This window comes from Lynx canadensis, chromosome A1 (genome assembly GCF_007474595.2).
Source record: "Lynx canadensis isolate LIC74 chromosome A1, mLynCan4.pri.v2, whole genome shotgun sequence".
Lineage (NCBI taxonomy): Eukaryota > Metazoa > Chordata > Mammalia > Carnivora > Felidae > Lynx > Lynx canadensis.
Genome location: NC_044303.2, coordinates 25,216,592 through 25,240,014, shown reverse-complemented (window position 1 = coordinate 25,240,014; position 23,423 = coordinate 25,216,592). Strand labels below are relative to the sequence as shown.

The 23,423-nt window shown below is 38.8% G+C and overlaps 1 protein-coding gene across 2 annotated transcripts in view; it reads left to right on the top strand.

The window, feature by feature from the left end:
- Positions 1-23,423, top strand: part of COG3 (component of oligomeric golgi complex 3) — a 72,582-nt gene that overhangs the window by 40,037 nt on the left and 9,122 nt on the right. Inside the window, exons 14-20 of one of the 2 annotated variants that reach the window (XM_030310996.1) lie at positions 943-1,048; positions 6,541-6,665; positions 8,154-8,243; positions 11,751-11,814; positions 15,104-15,192; positions 15,302-15,436; positions 20,399-20,474. In XM_030310996.1, coding sequence (XP_030166856.1) covers positions 943-1,048; positions 6,541-6,665; positions 8,154-8,243; positions 11,751-11,814; positions 15,104-15,192; positions 15,302-15,436; positions 20,399-20,474 — 685 coding nt within the window. Of the gene's footprint in view, positions 1-942; positions 1,049-6,540; positions 6,666-8,153; positions 8,244-11,693; positions 11,815-15,103; positions 15,193-15,301; positions 15,437-20,398; positions 20,475-23,423 lie in introns of both variants that reach the window. The other variant, XM_030310991.1, reaches the window with a different exon arrangement.

The window sequence follows — 23,423 nt, the reverse complement described above, 5'->3', positions numbered from 1 at the left end:
CAGATGTAATCTCGTAATCTATCTAATAGACCATTAGGTGATGAGGTTTACTAAAGCCCCCCTCATTGTAATTTAGTGACACATTTAGTATGTTTATTCAGTCATCACATGGCCAGTGTCCTGATGCTTTCTTGTGTAGACCCTTTGGTTTAAGGACACCACTTGCAGCAAATGTTTGCTTTGTTTTTCTTTTGGTGGGGGGTAGGGGTATAAGGTGATCTTGCTGTGACATCTGTGTGCCATTTAGGGATTAGCTACACTTTCTAGTTTCTGCACGCAGAGTAAGAGGACTGGCCCAGAGTCTGTCTCCCAAATAGTTCTCTGGCCATTCCTTTTGTCAGTAGCTAAGTGTCTGTTAGTCTCCATTTCTGTGTATTTCTACTTTTATAAAGGTGGGAATGTAAACTAGTGAAGTTTTCATTACTTAGTAGTTAGTGACCTGTGTGTGTATTTGATGTTATTCTTTAGGCAGTGAAGAAGGGTTGAATAGTCTCAGTGCATAAGCTAATTTTTAATAATCTGAAAAATAGCTTACTGTACCCATTCTCTCATAGAGAGAAAGTGAGTTGTTTGAATTGGCCAGTTACTTGATAAAGCATTTCTGACATTCAGAATGTGTCCAATTTTAAAGTTTGTTTCTAAACATCAAGTTGAAAGTAGCTTCCTATAGTAGGCTCGTGTATTTGACCCTTCAGCAAATAACCTGGTAATGGTTCTGAGATTAGTGGTTCACAGAAGGCTATGTATGTGTTTACGGGAATAGGGACGCTCTATACTAATTCAACTTTTTCATTTCCATGGGTTGTTTTGCCTTAGTTTCATTAGTCCATTCATTTATTAACTAGATTTTTTTTTTTTTTAGCTTTTTGGAAAGAACGTGTTCATGTTGCAAAATACAGCTGAAAACTACACTTTAATTTTGTTTCTGATTTCTTTACACAGCAAATCGCACAAAGTTTAAAAGATGAACAGAAGAAGGTACCTTCGGAAGCTTCGTTTTCAGATGTTCAGTTAGAGGAAACAGAGTCTAATAATCTAACAAAATCTGGTATGTTATGATGTTTAACTCCAACTTTTATTTATTCATTTAAACTTTTATTGAGGCCTTGTCATGTTCCAGACATGAGAAATGAGAAACAGCTTATGTGCCTTTGAGGAGCCCACACTTGAGCAGGCGGGGGTGGGGGTGGGGGGGAGATTGATAAGCCACAGATGATGTAATTCAGTGGTGATATGCCCAAAGGTATACACAGGACACTCTTGGATCATGGATGAAGGGCATCAAAATTACGAAGCTTTGAGTGCAAGAAAGTGAATTCAGTGAGAGGTGTTGTGTCTGAAAGCTCTGCTGTTTATAAAGGCAAGAATGAAGCCAGGTGGAGTAAGGTTAAAGACAGAATAGCACGGAAGAAGGCACGCAGGAATGGAAGACTGTGGATGCTTTTGGGGGAGTCAGGCGGTTTGGTATGTTTGGGTATAGGTTATTTGTAGGGAAGGAGCAGATACAGCAGGCCAGATAGGTGTCAGTCTCGCGGACTTTGAACTTCTTGGTAGTAGATCGTATTGGCATAATTATACCACCCGATTTGCATTTGGTAAATATATTGAGTGCCTGGGACTGGGATAAAATACTGATTGAAATGTATGGGATAGCTTGGACTATGGTGCATTTATCGCAGGGAGCAGAATTGTCCAAGAATCATCCTGGATTCTCATGAGTTTAATGTAGACAGCGAGCTGGTTTGTTGTCTCTCCTTCTAGCTCTAACAGGGGCAGTGAAGCTCAGCTCGTCATGGAGCCCAGGACAGCCTGGGATTGGGATAGTGAGAGTGGGAACCTTTCAAGGATCCCAATTGCATCCATGTTCCCAGGTTCAGGGCATCATCAGGTATTGTGGGTTATTCTATGAACAGTTGATACCTTAAGGCCAGACTGCCAAGCAGACTGGGTATTCCCTCCCTGGCAAAGCCATTTTATCATGCTTGCCCCATAGGAAGAGAGACTAAAATTTTCTCCTCTGAAATAGAACCTCTGCCATGTCTTAGTATACCTCTTGGTCCTAGAAAACCTTTTCAAGAGTTACTGGAAAGACTAGATTACATTTCTGTCTTGCCAATCCTGGTCTTGTACATTTTCCCTTCCCCCAGTAGAGTCTGTATTCTTTTACCCATGCCTGGCCTTAAAGTAAATAAGGTATTGTTGGCAGAACTGTAGAGACTAGTTAGGAGACTGTTTTGTTTTCCATTTGAAAGTTAAAGGTGATTTGAACCAGGGTACTAATGAGGGATGGAGAGAAGTTTATAGATGAGACATACAGTTAAAAGCTTGAGTCAATAGAATTTGATGACATCCTAGATGTGGGGGCTGAGGAAGACTTGGTAGGGTCCATGTGTATATCAGTCTGGAGCTGTGCTGTTCAATATGGTAGCCGCCTGCCATTGAACATGTGAAATGTGGCTCATCTGAATATGCTGTTAGCATATAAAATGCATACCAAATTTCTAAGGCTTAATATGAAATAAAGAATGGAAAGTACCTTATTGGTAATTTCTGTCTTGATTACATGTTAAAGTGATGATATTTTAAATATATTGGGCTAACTATATTAAAACTCATTCCATTTGTGGTTTTTTGTTTTTTTTTTTTTTTTTTACCTTTTTTAATGTGGCATTTTAATGTGTCCCATCTATCGCTCACATTGTATTTCTGTTGGACAGTACTGCTCTAGAGCTGTAAAGAGGAGGACTGATCTGGAGATAAAGACAGTGGAGTGCTTGATGCTGTGGGCTTGTATAGGATCACCCCGGCGCTGAGAATAGAGTGATAATAACAAATCTGAGAGAGAGAGAAAAGTAAACCTGAGAGAGAACCTTAACAGACGCTGACATTAAGGAGCAAAATGGAGTATTCTGGGCGAACTGAGGAAGAATAGCCAGAGGGGTCAGAAGAGAGTGAGAAGATAAGGTGTGATTAAAGCCAAAGGGGGAGGGGTTGGCAGTGTAGTTTGGGTGAACAGGTGAGAAATAGGACATCACAATGATACTGTGGTCAGAGTGGGATGGTAGGTTTTAATAATTAAGAGGTGGAATCGTTTGGAGTGATAAAGTCTATAGAAAGGAATAAAGTACTTCTGAAAGGAAGTCTTGAGAACATCTGTCTATGCGGTTGGGGGTGCAGGGATGGAAATGAAGGTCTTTGGAATTCGGAAGGTCAGGGGCAACCATGTGGTTGTCTGTATGATTGTTGATGGTACTTAGAGTGGTGATAGAATTTGGGATGAAAAAAGCAAGACTGAGTCAGGTGGCAGGGGGAGCAAAAAAAGAGTATAATCACTTTTCTCGGTTCTTGGTTTCTTAGTGTGCTGGAAGTGAGAATGAGAAGCCTCCAAAGTGAGGACTTTGAACAGCATGGTGTTCACGTAGTAGAACTAGGTGTCTGGGCCAGTGTGAGGGACCGTTGTGTGAAGAGGCTGATTATCAGTGTCTTCAAAAGCACAGGCTCTATTCTCTGCGTAGAGCGGGTGAGAGGAGGGTGGGCTCAGAGACGACTCTGGAGGAAGACTGCCGGAGGCTGAGGGAGAAGCCCTGTTACTTGGCTTTGTTCTGCTCCTCAGAAGGGGCAGCTAGTAGACACTTGCCTTTTGATGGTTTGCCAGGTGAGTAAACTTTCCCTGCGTCGGTTGTTTTAATGCTAACTATTTTTCACAGGAAAGTGAAAAAATAAACAAGCCAGTACTTAAAGTACAGTATTTTAAAGTACTTAAAATAGATTTGTTTCACTAAACTTTTATTTGGGGGTAATGTTTTGGCTCTTTATTTTGAAGGAGGGATCTTACAGACCTAATCTTAGCACAACTATAGATACTTAATCTCCTAAATATTCTTTGATAAAATTTGTCTAGTTTGTTCTTTTTAAGGAACTTCATATAGACATTTTAGTTTAAAGTAAGGCCCCATAGAGGGGCTTTTAAAGTCACCCAAGTATTCAGAAATGAACTCTTGCGACCTCATCAAAATAAAAAGCTTTTGCACAGCAAAGGAAACAATCAGCAAAACTAAAAGGCAGCCGATGGAATGGGAGAAGATATTTGCAAACAACATGTCAGATAAAGGGTTAGTATCCAAAACCTATAGAGAATTTATCAAACTCAACAACCCAAAAAAAACAATCCAGTGAAGAAATGGGCAAAAGACATGAATAGACACTTTGCCAAAGAAGACATCGAGATGGCCAGTCAACACATGAAAAAATTCTCAACATTACTCATCATCCAGGAAATACAAATCAGAACCACAATGAGATACCACCTCAACCTGTCAGAGTGGCTAAAATTAACAACTCAGGCAACAGCAGATGTTGGTGAGGATGTGGAGAAAAAGGATCTCTTTTGCACTGCTGTTGGGAATTCAAGCTGGTACAGCCACTCTGGAAAACAGTATGGAAGTTCATCAAAAAATTAAAATAGAACTACCTTGTGACCCAGCAATTACACTAGTAGGTATTTATCCAAGGGATACAGGTATGCTGTTTTGAAGGGGCACATGCACCCCAGTGTTCATAGCGGCACAACCAACAATTGCCAAAGTACGGAAAGCGCCCAAATGTCCATTGATGGATGAATGGATAAAGAAGATATGGTACATCTATACAATGGAGTATTACTCGGCAATCAAAAAGAATGAAATCTTGCCATTTGCAACTACGTGGATGGAACTAGAGGGTATTATGCTAAGCAAAATTCGTCAGAGAAAGACAAATATCATATGACTTCACTCATATGAGGACTTTAAGATACAAAGCAGATGAACATAAGGGAAGGGAAGCAAAAATAATATAAAAACAGGAAGGGGGACAAAACAGACTCATAAATATGGAGAACAAACTGAGGGTTACTGGAGAGGTTTTGGGAGGGGGGATGGGCTAAAGGGGTAAGGGGCTTAAGGAATCTACTCCTGAAATCATTGTTGCACTATATGCTAACTAACTTGGATATAAATTAAAAAAATAAATAAAAATACCAGAAAAATAAATAAATAAAATCACACAAGTATTACATGCTTTTGAAAAACAAAAACTTAAGCTTACAGAATTATAAAATGAAAGCACTAACCTACGACATTCTCCTCTTTGTTTTTGCCCATAAATCTATATACCATAATCTCCGGATCTCCTCCTAAGCCTAGGCAGTTCTGGCTCTTTTTTAAAAAAAGGAATTATATTTTGCTTGGCTATACTTTTATTTTTTTTTATTATTGAAAAGATTTCAAATATACAGAAAAGTAGAAAGAATGATACAATGAACAGTGCGTACCAGTACCCACCACCTGGATTCAAGACTTAATATTTTATCACATTACATATATGTATATTCTTTTGCTCATCATTTTATTTTTCATATTTATTTTTTTAAAGTTTAGTTATGTAATCTGTACACCCAGTGCTGGGCTCAAACTCATGACCCCAAGATCAAGAGCCACCTGCTTCTCTGACTGAGCCAGCCAGGTGCCCCAATCTTTTGCTGATGACTTTAAAGTAAATTATTGACATCATTGCCAGTTTACTCTTGAGTATTTCGTCATCTCTCCAGAAAGTAAGGACATCTCTTACATAACCATAAACCATTATTGCACTAAAACATTCAATAAAGTTTCCTAATGTCCTCTCATACCCAGTCCGTATTTCACTCTTCCCTCTTGCTCCAAAGTATTATCTTAGCTCTGCTTTTGTGGCTCATTTCAACTCTGGTCTCTTGAGCTGAAGTGATTGTGCTTTCCTTACAAAGCCAACCAAGCCCCCCTCCGTCTCCTCACCCTTACTGGCATCTGACCTGTCTTGGAAAGAGGGGGGATAATTCTCTTCATTTGGGAAATGGATAGACTGAGGAGACCTGTAAGTGATACAGCTTAGATCATGGAAGGCAGGTTGTCAGGCAAACCAGCTTTGATTAATTTTCCTGTTTAACATAGCTTTGTTTTCTTGTCATTCCCCCACCTCCGTAGGCTCCCACTTGCTTCCACATGACTACATACAGGTCTACCTCCTTTTTGTATAATGTGTATATACTGTTCATTTATTCCATAAAGATTATTGATCACAGTTTGGGCATAGCTATTTGAGTTAAGCATATATATGAGGTATACACACACACACACACACACACACACACACACACATATTCATGTGTATTCTTACTGTGTTAAATCTTAGCTATCATCGATTCGGGGGTTCCTGTGGCATTTTTTTTTTTAAGGTTTCTTTTTCTTTTCTTTCTTGCTTTCTTGCTTTTTTTTTTTTTTTTTTATTAAGTAAACTCTACCCCCAACATGGGGCCTGAACTTATGAATTCAGGAGTTCCATGCTCTACTGACTGAGGTAGCCAGGCACCCCCCTCGGCATTCTTGATTAAAGGTGAAGAAAATCTAGAAAAAATGGATGCCCCTAGGTATTGATAACTAAAGAGAACAAACAGGTTACAGTTGCCATGCAAGTAAGACGGACCTCTATGTGTATGAAATGTGTCTTTTCCATTTGGATTTTTAGGTTCAACAGAATCCCTCAATCCTAGACCACAGACGACAATTTCTCCAGCAGATCTTCATGGAATGTGGTATCCTACAGTTCGAAGAACTCTTGTGTGTCTCTCCAAATTGTACAGATGCATAGATGTATGTGTGTAAATTCTTGTATCTTTAGTGTAAATTGCTTGCTGTTTCACGTGAAATTTTTTAATTTTAATTTTATTTTAAGATATCGATGTAGTATTTTGTTTGGTATCAAATTCAAATCATACGATTTTTCAGTACAGAGGTAGGTTTAAGATGAGTCTAAGTTAGGAATTCTTAACCTGTGCATTCTTTAGAACCTTAGAATTCACTAGTGGCCTTTAGGGAGTCTATGAACACCTTGAAATTGCGGGCAAAATTGTGTATGTGTGTTTATATTTGTGTCTTTCTGAGAAGGGTTATGGCTTTTATTGCTTTTCATAGGGACCTATGACCACATATAAGTTTAAAACTACTAGTTAAGTCATCTGTTTTAGTTTAGTTTATAGATAAGGAAAAAGACATGCAGAAAGGTTGTGACATGTCCAGTGTCACATGGGCATAATGTACATTTAGTATTAAATTTATTATTAAATGCATCTACTTTAGTTTTGTACTCCATTTAAATCAGCATCCTTGATAAGTACTATTAAGGTTGCATGTGTTTCTAATCATGGGATTAATTTTCGTTGTTTGCTGAAATTAGCAGTACTTTTTTTTCCCTTAAGCACCAACTTAAACGTTGCATTGATTTTAGGTAAGAGTTATTGTATACATTCCAGAATGTTTAATGATACGATTAATGTAGATGCATAGTGGTGGGTGATTATCAATCTTGACAGATTATTTGTCTATATTTATTTACTGTTAGGAACTTGCTGCTGAAATGTAAGATTCAGTGTTTTTTTTGTTTTGTTTAAGTTTTATTTAAGTAATCTCTACCCAACATGGGGCTTGAACTCACAACCCTGAGATTAAGAATTGCCCACTCCTCTGACTGAGCCAGCCAGGCATCCCTAAAATTCAGTGGCTTTACTTTAAATTAAACTGTGTAACAACTCCAGTAGCATACGAAGAAAAAAGCGATTAAATACAACAGCTGTGTAATTAATTGTCCAAATGCTACTGTTTCTTAAGAATATAGTTCATAGGGGGTGTGTATATTCCCCCCACCCCCTGCATAGAGATACATTTTTTAGAACTTGGGTGATTGAGCCTTTGTTTTAAAGTTGGTTTTATTGAGTTTAAAAAAAAAAAAAAGCCTCCAACATATTGAAGTCAGGGCTCCATGGGGTCAGAACCACATCTGCCTTGTCCACCCACCACTGTGCATCTAGCATTTAGCACAGAGCCTAGCATGAAATAGGTGCTAAGGAGATGTTGAAGGGTCACATGAGTGTCTTGAGAGATGCACATTACAAAAGCATGTATTGGTCTAGAAATAGGAATAGGAGTAGGAAATGCCAGGGGGAATATTGCCAGTAATATAACTTAATTCAGCTCTATTGAGGGTAAGCAAGCATTCATTGTTCGTTGTACTCGGCTTCCATTTTTTTCTTTTTCCTGTGTTGTGAAACACTTCAGGGTAATGTTTTTCTTTTATTTCACCAGAGGGCAGTGTTCCAAGGATTGTCCCAGGAAGCCTTGTCTGCCTGCATTCAGTCACTACTTGGAGCATCAGAGTCTATCAGCAAAAACAAGGTTTGATGAAGTGTTAGGTGAAATCTTGTTACCTATAATAATACTGTTCAATACAGCATTTATTTATAGGCGCAGAAATTTAAAGCCGTGTTGGCAGTAGGATATGTTTGTTTAATGTGATTTGATTTTGAGGCCCTTTAAGAGAAGCTAGAACAGTTGACCCTTGAACAGCACAGGAGTTACGGGGCACAGGTCCCCCCACGAAGTTGAAGATACATGTAGAACTTTTGACTCCTCGAACACTGAACTAATAAGTAGCCTTCTGTTGACTGGAAGCCTTACTGATAACATAGTCAATTAGCACATTTTGTATGTTATATGTATTATGTACTGTATTCTTAGAATAAAATAAGCTAGAGAAAAGAAAATGTTATTAGGAAAATCATGGGGAAGAGAAAATACGTTTACATTACTGTACTCTAAAAAATGCACGTGTGTAAGTGGACCAGCGCAGTTCAAACCATGTTGTTCAAGGTTCAGTTGTATTTTGTTATAGTGCTAAATAAAGACTGCGCTGTATAAAAGAGTGCCAATTTTGCTAAAGTACCAAAAATGATACTTAGGTTATACGTTCTGTAGGATAAAAGTTTCTTACTATACTCTTAGAAACTGGGAAGGTAGTAGATTCCTGTTTCCCTGGAAGACCAAAACTGCTTTCAAGGGAATGTAGCAATTTATAATCATCCTTCAGTGATGGTTTTAAATTGTTGAGCAGAGGAAATCTACTAAGTCAATTTAGAAGACAGACAGTTGTGGCCCATGGGTTGCATGACTGGATGTAGTTGCCATGACTTTGTGACTTGGTTTTTAATCAAGAAGGGATCTGGGGCTGAAGGCCTCTGAGAGTTTTTTACAGCCTGGTCAGAAGTGTTGCTCTGTTTAACCCTCTGTTAAAATACCTGTTACCCAGGGGGAGGGAGCTGTGGGAGGTGTTTTCAGGGAAACCTTTTTGGCTGCTTGAGTCTTCAAGGCTTTAGATAAATTAGGGTAACACACACACACACACACACACACACACACACACACACACAAACACACAGCTTCCCACCAAAGAATTTGGGGTTCTTTTGCTAGGAAAGTTGTACCTCTGTGACAACTTCATTCTCCCACTCGTGGAATGGAAGGTTACAATTTTTGTTTGCTAGAAAGAGGATGGAAAGTTAGTTGTAGACAGGCAGATTTAAGTTGTAAAAAGTGTTTCTAAGTCTGAGCTCTCACATTTCCTTTAATACACGAAATCAGGAAAAACATTCTAATATTGGGTAAATGGTTAAATAAATTGTGGCATGTTCCATATAGTAGACTATTACATGACCATTACATTTTTAATGAAGCAATAACATTCAACTTAAATATGTTAAGGCAAAAAAAAAAAAAAAGGATACAAACCAGATCTACATTAGGACTTCAGTGAAAACGCTTTTGAAAGCTTTTGGGGGACTGTGGATGATTTTCCCTTCTTTTGTCTATACTTTTCTTATTTTCCAGATTTTCTAGCATGGGCATGTGTTTCTTAGATCATCAGGAGAAAAAAAATGACCTAATTTAAAAATAAGTGTATCGACTTAGGTCTTATACCACTGTTCTCTTTTTAAAGGGAAGTATGAAGGGCTTTTTGATTCTTCAGTCCTTAGCCTGTGAGGCCTGTGAGGCTGTCCTATTTTATCTAGCTTTGCTTCCTACATATTATAAGGGGTTTAAGTATGTATGAGGAAGCCCTCTATTTGGTAAGCATTAGCTAATTTATGGTCATTGTGGAGTTTGCACTTTTGCCTTTCAAGAAAATGATCACTTAATGTGTTGGCTTTTTAAGGCAAGAAATTGTTCTTCTGTACTTTTAAATTGAGCACCTAGTGTATCAGTAAATTACTAACATGGTACCATTCGCTGGATAACAGCTGTAGTAAAGTCAATCTATATTGTACTATTTTTGCCCCTTGGAGTTGTTAGTTTTTTGACAAATAGAGCAAGTATTCAGAATGTTTCCTGCTTATTTAATGCTCTGTGTGCCAGAGTGCAAAGTGAGTTTCCATCAATAAATCATACTTCTATATTGATTATGGGTTTATTTAGAAGGAGGGAAGAGAGAGAGAAACCAGAGAGGAGTTACTTTGCTTAATAACCCCTTTAAAATTTTTATTATTTACTGAAGGACTTTATTCTTTTCCTAGTATAGTGTAACATCATTAGAAATATTTTCAAAGTAAAATTCTATCTTGAGTAGGCAGCAAGAATGAGCAAACACAGCCTTGCTTTTGTTAATATACAGACATTTTCCTGAAATGAAAGTTATCATTTTTCACTGTTTCAGGATTGGGTCTGAGCTTTGGCAATAAAGCTTGAATCAAGACTGTTCCAGACAGGGCCTAACAGGGAAGATGCCCATGTGGCTGCTCTCTCTTTTTTTTAAATTTATTTACTTTTTAATTTACATTCCAGTTAGCATATAGTGCAACAATGATTTCAGGAGTAGATTCCCTAAGCCCCTTACCCATTTAGCCCATCCCCCGTCCCCAAACCTCTCCAATAACCCTCTGCTTGTTCTCCATATTTAAGAGTTTCTTATGTTTTGTCCCCGTCCCTGTTTTTATATTATTTTTGCTTCCCTTCCCTTATGTTCATCTGCTTTGTATCTTAAAGTCCTCATATGAGTGAAGTCATGATATTTGTCTTTCTCGGACGAATTTTGCTTAGCATAATACCCTCTAGTTCCATCCACGTAGTTGCAAATGGCAAGATTTCATTCTTCTTGATTGCCGAGTAATCCCCCATTGTATATATATATACCACATCTTCTTTATCCGTTCATCCACCGATGGACATTTGGGCTCTTTCCATACTTTGGCTAGTGTCGATAGTGCCCGGTGCAGCCACTCTCAGGGTGTACGCAGGCAAGGCTCTGTCAGTGGGAAGATAATCCACAATGGTAACCCCAACTCATTTCTGCCTTTGGAAGCTCCTTTTGTATTTTTGTGTAAATGTGATTATTTCTGATATTCGGGATATTGAAACCACTTTGACCAAACAGTGAGAGCCCTGTTACTTAACCTGAAGCTAGAAAGCTCAGGTCGGAATCATGCTCATGCTTTGAACTTGACTTCCTACTCCGTGCTGAGGTTGGGTCACTCCATCTCTTCTGTTTCTGAACCAAATTAAAGTAGATTTGATTTCTTTTTCTAAATGTGTTGACTTTACAACCTTTGGTCTGATTTACTTCCTTGGATTGACAGAGTGGACGGCTGTGTTAGTAAGGGTTTGCAGCAAGATTTTTCCAGGGAGTTCTAACATGGGTAATATGGGGAGAGTTCACTGCACACCAAGGGAGCATGGGTACATACGGTTAGGTTAAGGGCCATGAACTTAGGTAGATTAATGTTGATTAATAACACATGTGTTTTATGTTTTTTATTTAATCTGTGATGATATCCATTTTTCTGTTTTACAATTTAGACTCAGATTGATGGACAACTTTTCTTAATTAAGCACCTTTTGATCCTTCGTGAACAGATTGCTCCATTTCATACCGAATTCACCATTAAGGAAATTTCCCTGGACCTCAAGAAAACTAGAGGTACTTTATTGTCCTGGCTGGCACAGTTGGGTGTGTTTGACCTGTCCAAATGTGTCAGCAAAGGTTATAGGTTTATTTTATGTTCATCTGCAATTGTTTTTGCATGCTGTGCTTGCTAAGCTTGTTACTTGTTCGTACTAAGCTGAGCTGTCAACATCCTAACTACATCTAACTTGCTATATTTTCCTTATGAAGGGAACTTCATCCGAGCAGTTCAGTTTGTAATATAGCGTTACTTCTCTTTGACTCTGCTACATATTACCATAACCAGTGAAAAAATGAAAAATCAGTGTAACAGCTACTTACAGTGTCAGCTAATTGGAGTGATTTTAAACACTGAGTAGAGTTTGTCAGTTCATGAAAATTCAGGAAGCCAGCTGGGTAAAATGGAGGAGTATTTATCTAAGAGTCTGAAAGAGTTGGGTTCTGTTTCTGGCCCATCATTTCCTGGCTCTTGTGTGATCTTGGATGGGGGTTTTAGCTTTTCTGTCCCAGGGAAAATGAGCAGAATCAACTTGTCATGATAACTTCACGAGGTTGTTGAGATCATTAAGCACGAAAATGTATGTTAAAGTGCTTTATAAGCTTTAGATGCATAAATAAGCCTAATTGGTATTATTAAATCAGCTAGTTGTTAAATAATTATGTGGATAGGAGTTTTGAATTGTTAATAGACATTGAATCATTTTGGGAAAGATGATTCATCCATCCTAATGGTTTGTCTCTGACTGGATTAACAGAGCTCATTTCTAAAAGATCAAAGTAGTTATTTGCTAAGATGTTGATCTTAAGTGGTTCAAGATACACGGTACTAAGAATATCCCTAGTTTCCCCTATATACAAATTTATCTATATTTTATCTTTTCTTAACCATTTCCAAGAGAATTAAGCTCCAGTGCCTTAAGCCATTGTTTATATAATGAATCTCTCTCTTGAGTATTGGGGGAATTGAGAAAATAGTTACTCAGATGATTTCCTGTACTCTGTGGTTCAGGAGAACTCCAAATACAGGATTTGCACAGGCAGCCGGTTTTTAGTTCCCTAATGACTGCGCTTATAAAAATAGTGGGCTTGACTTAACTCACCTGAGAACCAAAGTGGTCTCATCATGAGCCATGTTAGAACAGTTTACTCTTTCTTTTCCTAGTGCTCTCTCCTTTTCACCACAGAAAATACCTTTTGGTTCTGTTGGAATTTGAATAGTAAGCCTGTGTGTTATTTATATACTTTGTGATTTATTTATTTTTATAATTTTTAAAAATATTTATTTATTTTTGAGAGAGAGAGAGATGCACACAGAGCATGAGCAGGGGAGGGGCAGAAGGCAAGGGAGACACAGAATCCGAAGCAGGCTCCAGGCTCTGAGCTGTCAGCGCAGAGCCCGATGTGGGGCTCGAACCCACGAACCGTGAGATCATGGCCTGAGCTGAAGTTGGACGCTTAACGGACTGAGCCACCCAGGTGCCCCTGTTTGTTTGTTTGTTTTTTTTTTTAATTTTATTTTAAACAGCAGCCAGGTTTCCTGGCTTTTGGCTTTTATAGGATGAATAATTTTTTTAGAGCTTATTCTCATCAGAGGCTCCCATCCCCTAACCAGTCTAGTTGATTCCCTTCTGTCCTTTCAGTGAGAGGCATGGGAATAGTGTTCTAACCTTGAAGGGTGCCAAGGGCTGCTGGTCCTTAACTGTTTTTAAGTGATGGGATAAAGTAGGGCTGATCTACTTTCTTTCACTTAATTTCTAATTCTTTTTTTATTTAATTTTTAATTTTTTTAAACTTAATCCAAATTAGTATATAGTCTTTCACTTAATTTCTAATGCATATTTGTTGCTGCTTAGTTAGTTCTAGTATAGACCCAGTGAAGTGTGAGAAAATGAAATGCCCTAAGATTCTGGCAAATACTGTTATTTATTTAATTCTTTATTTTAACGTTTATTTATTTTTGAGAGAGGGAGACAGAGTGTAAGTGGGGGGTGGGGCAGAGAGAGAGGGAGACACAGAATCTGAAGCAGGCTCCAGGCTCTGAGCTGTCAGCCCAGAGCCTGATGCGGGGCTCGAACTCATGAGCCGTGAGATCATGACCTGAGCCGAAGTCAGATGCTTAACCGACTGAGCCACCCAGGCGCCCCAGCAAATGCTGGTTTAAAGTATGTTTTCCCTAAAACATTATAAAGCCTGTGTAATCCTACAAAACTGATTTGATTCTATTTATCACAGTCTTTTAGGTTATCTGGTAGAAAAGACAGCAGAAACAAGGAGCCATTTACCAAAGCTTTACTCTCAGTGCTGAGCGTGACAAAGAGGCCTTTTTCAGTCAGATCAGGGTGCGGGCAGTAGTACCCCTGTGTGTGTACTGGTAAAAACCAAGGTTAGAAACATTTCGTGCTCTGCTTTCTGCCGTGTGGCAAAGCGAAGAAATGTCTTTTCTGACTGTCACTTAAGAATACTTGCTCTCTTTAAACCTCTAACCTCTCATGACTAACACTGTATCTTATTGCATTTGAACATCAATGAGACCTCAGTTAGTGCTTTGTGTAGATTCTAGTTAGTCTGGAGGTTGAGGGGTAAATATGTCCTTTTGGTGTTTTCTTTCTGGCTGACACATGAGTTTATTCACTCTGCTTTTCAAATGAATAAATTTCTGTGCCAGGCAGGATCCTGACAAACGAAGCTGGGTAAGTATATGAATTGTTTTTTTTTTTTGAAAAACCTGTTTAGCACCCTAAAAGTAAAGCAGTGAAATTTTAAGATATCAATTACCATTTATCATTTTTCTTTTTTTTTTCTGTAAATGAGTAATTGAGATCAATAGTCATGTCCCAAGTCTGACTTGTGGAAAATAACTGTGTGGTGGGTACTGTAGCTGTGGTTGCCGCTGATCTCACGCTCCTCCATCCATGGTGGTGAGTTGGTAGAAATGAAACTTCTCTTGCTTTGTGGTAACAGAGAACCGGTGTATATTAACACACTGAAACCGTAACTCGGCTTTTCTCTTAAAACTGTACGTGTTCGGGGCGCCTGGGTGGCGCAGCCGGTTAAGCGTCCGACTTCAGCCAGGTCACGATCTCGCGGTCCGTGAGTTCGAGCCCCGCGTCAGGCTCTGGGCTGATGGCTCAGAGCCTGGAGCCTGTTTCCGATTCTGTGTCTCCCTCTCTCTCTGCCCCTCCCCCATTCATGCTCTGTCTCTCTCTGTCCCAAAATAAATAAACGTTGAAAAAAAAAATTAAAAAAAAAAAAAAAAAAAAAAAAAACTGTACGTGTTCACGGGATGAGTAATTTTGTTTCGCAGATGCAGCGTTTAAAATCCTGAACCCTATGACTGTCCCAAGATTTTTTAGGCTGAATAGCAACAACGCCTTGATAGAGTTCTTGTTGGAGGTGAGAAGGAGTCTGTTTCATTGGTGGCGGGAGATAAACGGCATTCTTTACACGTCTGGTCATTTCCAGGCACATAAAAACAGGAGGAAATTGTCATCTTCTTTTTAAGGGTACTCCTGAGATAAGAGAACATTATCTTGACTCTAAAAAAGATGTAGACCGTCATCTGAAATCGGCCTGTGAGCAGTTTATTCAGCAGCAGACCAAGCAGTTTGTAGAGCAGCTGGAGGAGTTCATGACAAAGGTAGAGACCTTGGTGCATATTTGCTAAAGTAATTTTGAATTCTTCCTTCGATTTCCTTTTGAATTACTCTCTTGTGAAAACTCTGGCAGGCGACAGCAACTAGTAAGCCCAAATCTTAATGATTCCGTCTGGGAAATCACCGTGTTTCCTATTACGGAAGCTTTTTGGTTTGGACTTTTAGATACGCTTACACGGTTTTTGGTTTTTAAGAGAAAGAGTGCAAATATTGACTCCTAGCCAAAATCCATCAGCTGGCTAAGGCTAGCAATGAAAAAATCAGATTATGGCTATTTTGACTTTCCTGTTTCGACCTAATTGGGGTTTTTTTGTCGTTGTTGTTTCATTTTGTTTTAATACTTGAGTACGGTTACGAAGGACTTCATAAAAATGCTTAAAAAAGCCTTGAAATTAGCTTTCATTTATTAAGCGTCTGCTGTCTGTCTGGACATGTATTGGAGGACATTATAAAAAGAATTAAAATATGACAGCCTTTCATCTCAAATTTACTTACCTAAGTCCAAACTGGGGAGACAGATGTATCTTCGAAAGGACCAGGAGTCAACTAAGTGAATTGTCTGTGAGTAAATTTTTTTTGCTGGGGCCATCAACGCTACTATGCTTGAAGCCTGTGACTTTCGTTTGAAAGTCAGAAGGTATTTGTTTTTAAAAATAATAATAAATACCAAAAAAGCAAATACAGAAATGGTAAAGCAGTCAAGCTACTCTTTTGTTTATCATTGGCATATGGTACATGTTTACTGGATTTCAGTCCATTCATGTTAAGTATTTGGAGTATGTGTGTTTTTCCCCCACCACATAAATTTAAAAGGAGGGTGGTAGAAATGTTTCTTACTGGGTTTTGAATTTTAAAAAATGGCACAAGTATTGATACTTTGTTATTTACAGGCAAGTCATTATAGTTTTTGCTGAAATTGTCCTTATGTGTGTAGATTGTACCCTTATATGTGTTTGTATTTTTGGGAGAGTATCCATGTTAATACTGATGGGAAATATTGTAGGTGAGTATTCTGCAATAACAGAGCAGCAGAATGAATCTTCTGACATAAGCAAGTGGATTATAATGAAATCTAGGATTAAAGGGTTTTTCTGGAAAAGCAGTCTTTGTAGAAGTCAAGAGAATATAAATTCACTGATGTGGCTGTCTAAGTGAGTTAGTATAGGTTTGGTAAATCTGGTATAACTCTGTAATTGTGCATTTTGGAAGGCTCTGGGCACTATGAACATTTTTTATTTTTATTTTTATTTTTTTAATGTAACTTATTGTCAAATTGGTTTCCATACAACACCCAGTGCTCATCCCAACAGGTGCCCTCCTCAGTGCCCATTGAACATTTTTTTTTAAATTAGAGGTTTATGGGGTGCCTGGCTGGCCTAGTCGGTGGAGCGTGTGACTCTTGATCTTGGGGTTGTGTGTTCGAGTCCCAAGCTGGGTGTAGAGATTACATGAAAATAAAATCTTAAAAAAAAAAGAGAGAGAGGTTTTATGTAGAAAACATGTGTTCTAAGCCTGAATCATATAATGGTTCTCCATGAACATGCTACACATCTATAGTGGGGACACCTCTTTTAAAATGCACTGCTCATAGAGGGATTGGAGAGGGAAAGGCCCTGCCTCTGGACATCACTGAGAAGTCAGTCCCATCCCCCATGCTCAGTCTCAGCGTTGCCCTTGCTCACATCATTCACTGTTGTCTCATTATCTTTTGTCAACCTCGGTCCCTCACTGCTCTTCAGACTCCAGTCAGAATATTTAGTAGATACTACAGCTCAGAGGACTGAGCATCCCTTTTATGTTATCTTATTCCAAATTCAGGTCCCTTCCCCCATCCTGTTGGAGTGGAGTGAGTCAGAGACAAAGACGTACACACGCACAGGCATACAGCGGAAGCACTCGAGTTCACACAGATACATGTGATCATTTAAGGCATTGCTTCTTCGAATTTGTGGACCAAACATTTTTCACTTCTTATCTGGTGAATGTTACTAGAATAGCAGAGGCAGAATAAATGATTTTAAAACTTTAAAATGATTTTCTTTAAGGGTAAATCTGCAAGTGCGGAATCTTGTGCCTCTTTTATTATAGTTGGCATTTTATAAGGCAGCCAGTGATTGTACCTTGATGAATGATTGCAAGAAAAGCAGCATCCGTAGGTGCAGAAAGGAAACCGTATTTCATCTCTGATTTGGATGTATGCTTGTAGGTCTCCGTATTTTACCATTTGGGTGTAAGCCTCATTGACAAAATGTTCTCAGCTTGTTTTTAAGTTTGGACTGGTTTTTAAAATATATATGGGTTTGCATAATAAAACAAACCGTGTGAGTGGAGAGAACATTCTTAGGCTGTCTGAAGACTTGTTTTTGAGCCTACAGACTTGGGTGTGATTCTGGTTCCCTGTCATCTGCTGTAAATTGGCCTTTTTGTTTAGACAGCTTCTTCCTTGGGTCTGCTTGTTGAGATGCTTTGTTTTCATTAATTCTCAATACCTTCCTGGCACCTAGAGGAAGTAAAACATCTTCATTTCACAGATTGAGAAACTAAAGGTTTGCAGAGTGACCCAACATACAGAAGACAAACATTTCTACAGACTCTTAATCTGATTGGTGTAAACATCCTCCCTGATTTTTTTGGTACAATCAATGAAGTTTTTTGAGGAAAAAAAAATGCTAGAAGAACATATATGTTCTATTGCCCTATTTCTTGGCTCCTTGAAAAATAACTCTTTCTGTAACTATTTGAGTGACCTTTAAGGGAATGTAATACTGTTCTGAGTGTTGGAGACAGAAGTTCATATGAAAACAATTTGGATCAGATATCTTCTGTCCAACTCAAAAATGATACTTTTTCTTATTGTTTTAGAATTCCATTGTACTGAACATTGCTTGCAACAAACCTTTAAGTAGGGGTTGAACTGATCATGGGTATTAGAGAGCCTAGAATTTTGACTCAGGAAAGCTGAGCTCTCTCTAGACCCACTTCTGCCACCTCCTGAGTGAAATGGTAGCAAGGTATTTCTCCAAGCATTGCTTTTCTCTTGTCTGAAAGCAGAGATATGGCTGTTGTATCCCTCTTCCCTGCTTAAGGGTATTTTGAGGACCAGAAGATCACTTCTGTAATAGACTCTGTAAATGCTGCAGAAATGTTATAATAAAATATGACAAATGTGAAGGTCAGGTTTTCCTTTAGCAAAAATCCGAATGAAAGCATTTTAAAGGAAGTACATTTCCAGTTTATAACTACGCTAAAGGTGTTTCCCCCTGGTGGGACCAGTTTATGCTAAAAATATTGTATTTGGCAATATTCATTTTTCTTTCAAGCAACTTACTGAAGTGTTGTGAGTTTATTCTTAATATTGTCTCTGAAGTATTATTAATTTCTGCAGCAACACTATAAATTTAAATTTTTTTCTGATTGTAGTGCATGTGACAGAACTTGACCTATAAATTTAGTTTTTGTTCTCAAGGAGTTATATAACCCAATGTGAAATTAAGATAGAAAATATGTAAACATGATGAAGTGTATAGCAGTGTCATCAGGGACAGTGATGGGTCTGTGTTCATCTCATAGGGTTTTTGGACAAGATAGGGTTAATTGGGGAAGACTTTTGAAGAAAAGGCTCTTTGCACTTTGACCTAAAGATAAGTATATTACCTAGACAACAGAGATGGGGATACAAGCTTGTGTTGCTTTTTAATATAAAAATAATTAATACAGTCTAAACCTATAGCATTTATGTCATTATGAAATCGATTAACTTCAGGAATAATCAGTGGAATAATAGGAAGCCATTACTATTAAAACCTAACTGTTGGACACAGAAAAATGTCCAGAATTTAGAGTTAAGTGGGGGAAGAAAAAGATGTCCGAGCACCGTGTTCCTATTTTTATAAATGTAGACCCATGAACATGTTTACATATTTATGTTGGGAAATATTTTGGATAATACATACTGAACATGAACATGTTTCTCTTTTAGCATTGTCTAATCTATAATCCTATATGTGATTTGTTTTTAAAAGCTGCAGCTCAGCATAAAAATTAGATACAGAGAGGAATTGAGTGACATAGGAAAGGGGTGATTTTATACACCCGGCAGCATGAGCAAAGGCCTGGAGTGGTCAGGAGTGTGAGCTTGGATCGGAGTTAACGTTGTGTCCTGTCTGTGCCCATCTTCTGCCTAAATATTTTTGTGGCCCTCTTTATTCGAAAGACTTGGCTCTCACATTTTTCTCCTGAGACTGCAGTGAGGCCAAGGTCACAGCCTGGACCATAGGCACCTAACAGTCCATTAATAAAAATGTTTTATGCGGTTTTTGTTCTTCACCTTCCTCAACTACACCTTAGCCCCACCATAATTTGCCATCTTAAGAACAGACTTGCCCAAGCGGCCAGATGTACTTTTTTGGTTTGCTTCTCTGTACTGATGGCTGAGCAATGAAAAGGGAGACGACTAAAAGGTGGGCATCCAAATCTACCTATAACACTGGTTGGTAGAGTGTGCCTTTTGAGGCTACTTGAAATCAAGTCCTATTTGTCTTCATAACATTCTCTCTGCCTGTGATAAAGTAAAAATAGCATTTCTAGGTATGTGAAGGAGATTTTGTCCTGCTGGGGTGACACTCTTCTAACAGCATACGATAATAATTTAATGTGAATGTAATCCACTTAAAAAAAAGACCTGTTTTGTATTCATATTTCCCTGGGTCCTCAGTTTTGCCTTCTGTAAAATGCTCAGGACATTGGTGTTCAGGACAAAGTCAAGACAGCATAAGCCTTTAAAATCACAAAAGAATTTTTAAAATGTGTTATTAGTTGAAAGGATTATGCGTTATGATGCAGTTTTTAGGATTACACCTTTGACTATCATTACGTTTTAATAGGTTCAGATGGTGTTGTGTGTCCTTCAAGAGTGGTGACATTTTTCTTTTTGTCTCATCCGCCAGGTTTCAGCATTAAAGACGATGGCCAGTCAGGGAGGACCCAAGTATACTCTTTCACAGCAGCCTTGGGCCCAGCCAGGTATTCACATTTTACTATTTGGGATTTCTTTTTTGGGATGTTGATTAATTTGCATTTATATGGTCTCTGACAGCTTCGAGTTGGTTTCCTGCTCCTCCTGTGGTTTGTGTTGATGCAGGATGCAGTTTGGAGCTGACAGGTCTTAATGGGCCAACACTACCTGCATTTCAAAAAGCATTCCAAGGAAAGAAGAATTAAGAAATACACACGCACGAGTTAAAAATGAAACGTGGCTTAGATGGAAACACTTTGATTCTGTACACCTGCTTTTCATTGTGCTAGAGCTCTGATCAAAGTTCTGTGTGTGGTGGTCCGAGATTACGGAGGGGGCGCTGCTGTTCTCAAGTAGTAAAGGAAGAAGTGCTGGGTCATTACTTTGTTTCACATTTTATGCAGGTTACTTCCTCTGTTTGTTAACATTTTAGAGTGTTCGAGAAAAGTTATAAAAATTGTGTTTGCGGGGAATTGGCAGACGATATCATTGTCTGATTGGCAGATGATGCTTGAGATGTTCCAGTCTTACTCTTTCCTAAATGTAAATTTTTTTTGTGCCAGAGGGATTTTAAAAAATTTTTTTTTATCTTTAGAGTTAGCCCTCAGACATTTAAAATCATGACATTGTGGGTTACTTTTGGTTTGTTTTGTGGCATTTTAAGTTGTCGTTTAAACTGGAATGAAGCGTTTTGGTAGATTAGTATTTTTCGCCCGGCCCATATCATGATAGAGATTTTTTGAAACCAAAAAGGGCAAAATGGAAAAAAAAATATATTGTTTTTAATTACGGACAGGCTGTATCTGAGTTGGTGGGGCAGCTTTTTGCTCAGAGTGAGACAGATCCAAATTCAGGTTTAGCATCCATAAAAATTGACTGCCTACAGGCACCTAATCTGGTGTTAGGTCTTTAATACAGTTGGTTTTCAATATCCAAAGAATGTTAATGTTTGTCAGGTATTTATTTCTTTTGGGGAGAAGAGCTGAGGCCATTCTAAACATTTTCAGTTATTCTTATTAATGCCTCAGGTTAATTTGAAGTTGAACCAGAACTAAGAAGCTGAAGGGGAAGCTGAGTATCTCACAGGAGGATTTGCAAATGTGCAGAGTTACCACTTGTGTTTGAATGGAAGACAGGATTTTATTTCAAAACTTTGTCCCATGAACTTTGATGATGTTATATAGGTTTGCCTTGATTTGCTTTATTGCAGATAAACTTTGTGACTGTTTGAGGCTTTTTGCTCATTGTGATGGAGACAGTGAATGTTTTACCGTCTTCATTATTTGAAACCTTTGTATCACGTGTGAGATTGAAATCTTCATTATGTTACCAGCGGACAGAGATCATACTTGGTGCGGTAGCACGTTCTGTCAGAAGACAGAAAACGAGATTCTTTTACTGTAACACTGGACATTCTAATCGGAGTTGGCTGTGGTGGTAGCCGCCTGTCCTGGCCCCTCTCAGTCAGGATCAGACTGGTCATTCCGTAAGTCAGCACAGTTCCGGAAGGAGTTCTCACCACCCTTGGATTAATTGGGACTGTGGCTCAAGGTTTCAGTCACTTACAGGACTTATTTAGAAATAGCTGTTTTTATTTTGAACGTTTATACAAATGAAACTCTTGGGGGTGCAAGAGCTATTTTTGAAAGAGGTAGAATCTAACAGACAGGTATAGGTGTATTTAATACATCTAAGCCCAGGGACTTGATGCGTAATTAATATATTTTTCTTTCCTCTTTGGAAAGATTCTCTCTCACTCAAGACAGGGCTGTCATTTTCTCCAGCGGAATCTTAGTGGAGCTCCCAGTGTCAGGCGTGCCGTGCTCTGAGGCATTACTAGCACAGTCATTAGTAAAACAGGAGTGGACAGAAGGAAGCTGACAGGAGGACAGGTTGCAGTGGGCCTTGCTCTTTTGTCATGAACCCACTTCCTGTCGTCGTGAGGGAGGACGTTTGGCAGATACAGCGGTGGCGCTCTGGTTTGCCTGGTCGTATCCTCGGTCCCGTGTAGCCGCGTGGAGCTGTGGAGTTGCTTTTTCTTCACCTGTATGACCAGAAGTCCACTTTTATTTTATTTTATTTAAAAAAAAAAATTTTTTTTTAACGTTTATTTATTTATTTTTGAGACAGAGAGAGACAGAGCATGAATGGGGGAGGGTCAGAGAGAGGGAGACACAGAATCCGAAACAGGCTCCAGGCTCTGAGCTGTCAGCACAGAGCCTGACGCGGGGCTCGAACTCACGGACCGTGAGATCATGACCTGAGCCGAAGTCGGCCGCTCAACCGACTGAGCCACCCAGGCGCCCCGAGAAGTCCACTTTTAAATGGCAGAGAGATGTTCGCCCTTTTGGGGTGGGAGCCTCAAGAACAATCTAGGGACCTGTCTGGGGCCCTGGACACCCAAGGTGACTGGTTCATGCAGACTTGATCAGGTTCCTGGGAATCATTTCATGATAGACTCAAAGGAGATTGGGTTATAAATTAGGATGCCAGTTTGTTAACTTACTCTGAGAAATACACTTTCATGGGAATTAGAGGGCTCTATTCACTGGGCCTCACACCCACCATTTGGTTACCAAGGGCTCTGAAAACTGACTTAGGGATTCTTGAAGTGTGTTAGGACAGGACCAGAGCCCATGGAATTAAGTGCCCTGTAGGAGCGTTCATCTGTTCTATGAAAAATAAGCAATTCCCGGATTGTTTGTTCTTTCTTCTCGAGAGCCTTGATACTTTCTTACCCCGTTCTGCCACCCTCAATTAAAAAAAAAAAGTTGAATATGATATAAAAATTGAGCTATTAAGAAGTATATAAAACGAAAAGTAATTCTGTTTTCCACCTCCAAGCTAGTCCTCTCAAAGGTAACCACTATAAATAGTCTCTTTCCCCAATTATTATATATGTACCAGCATACACGGAGTTTACAAATGTTGTAAACATAAGATTATACTTATATTCT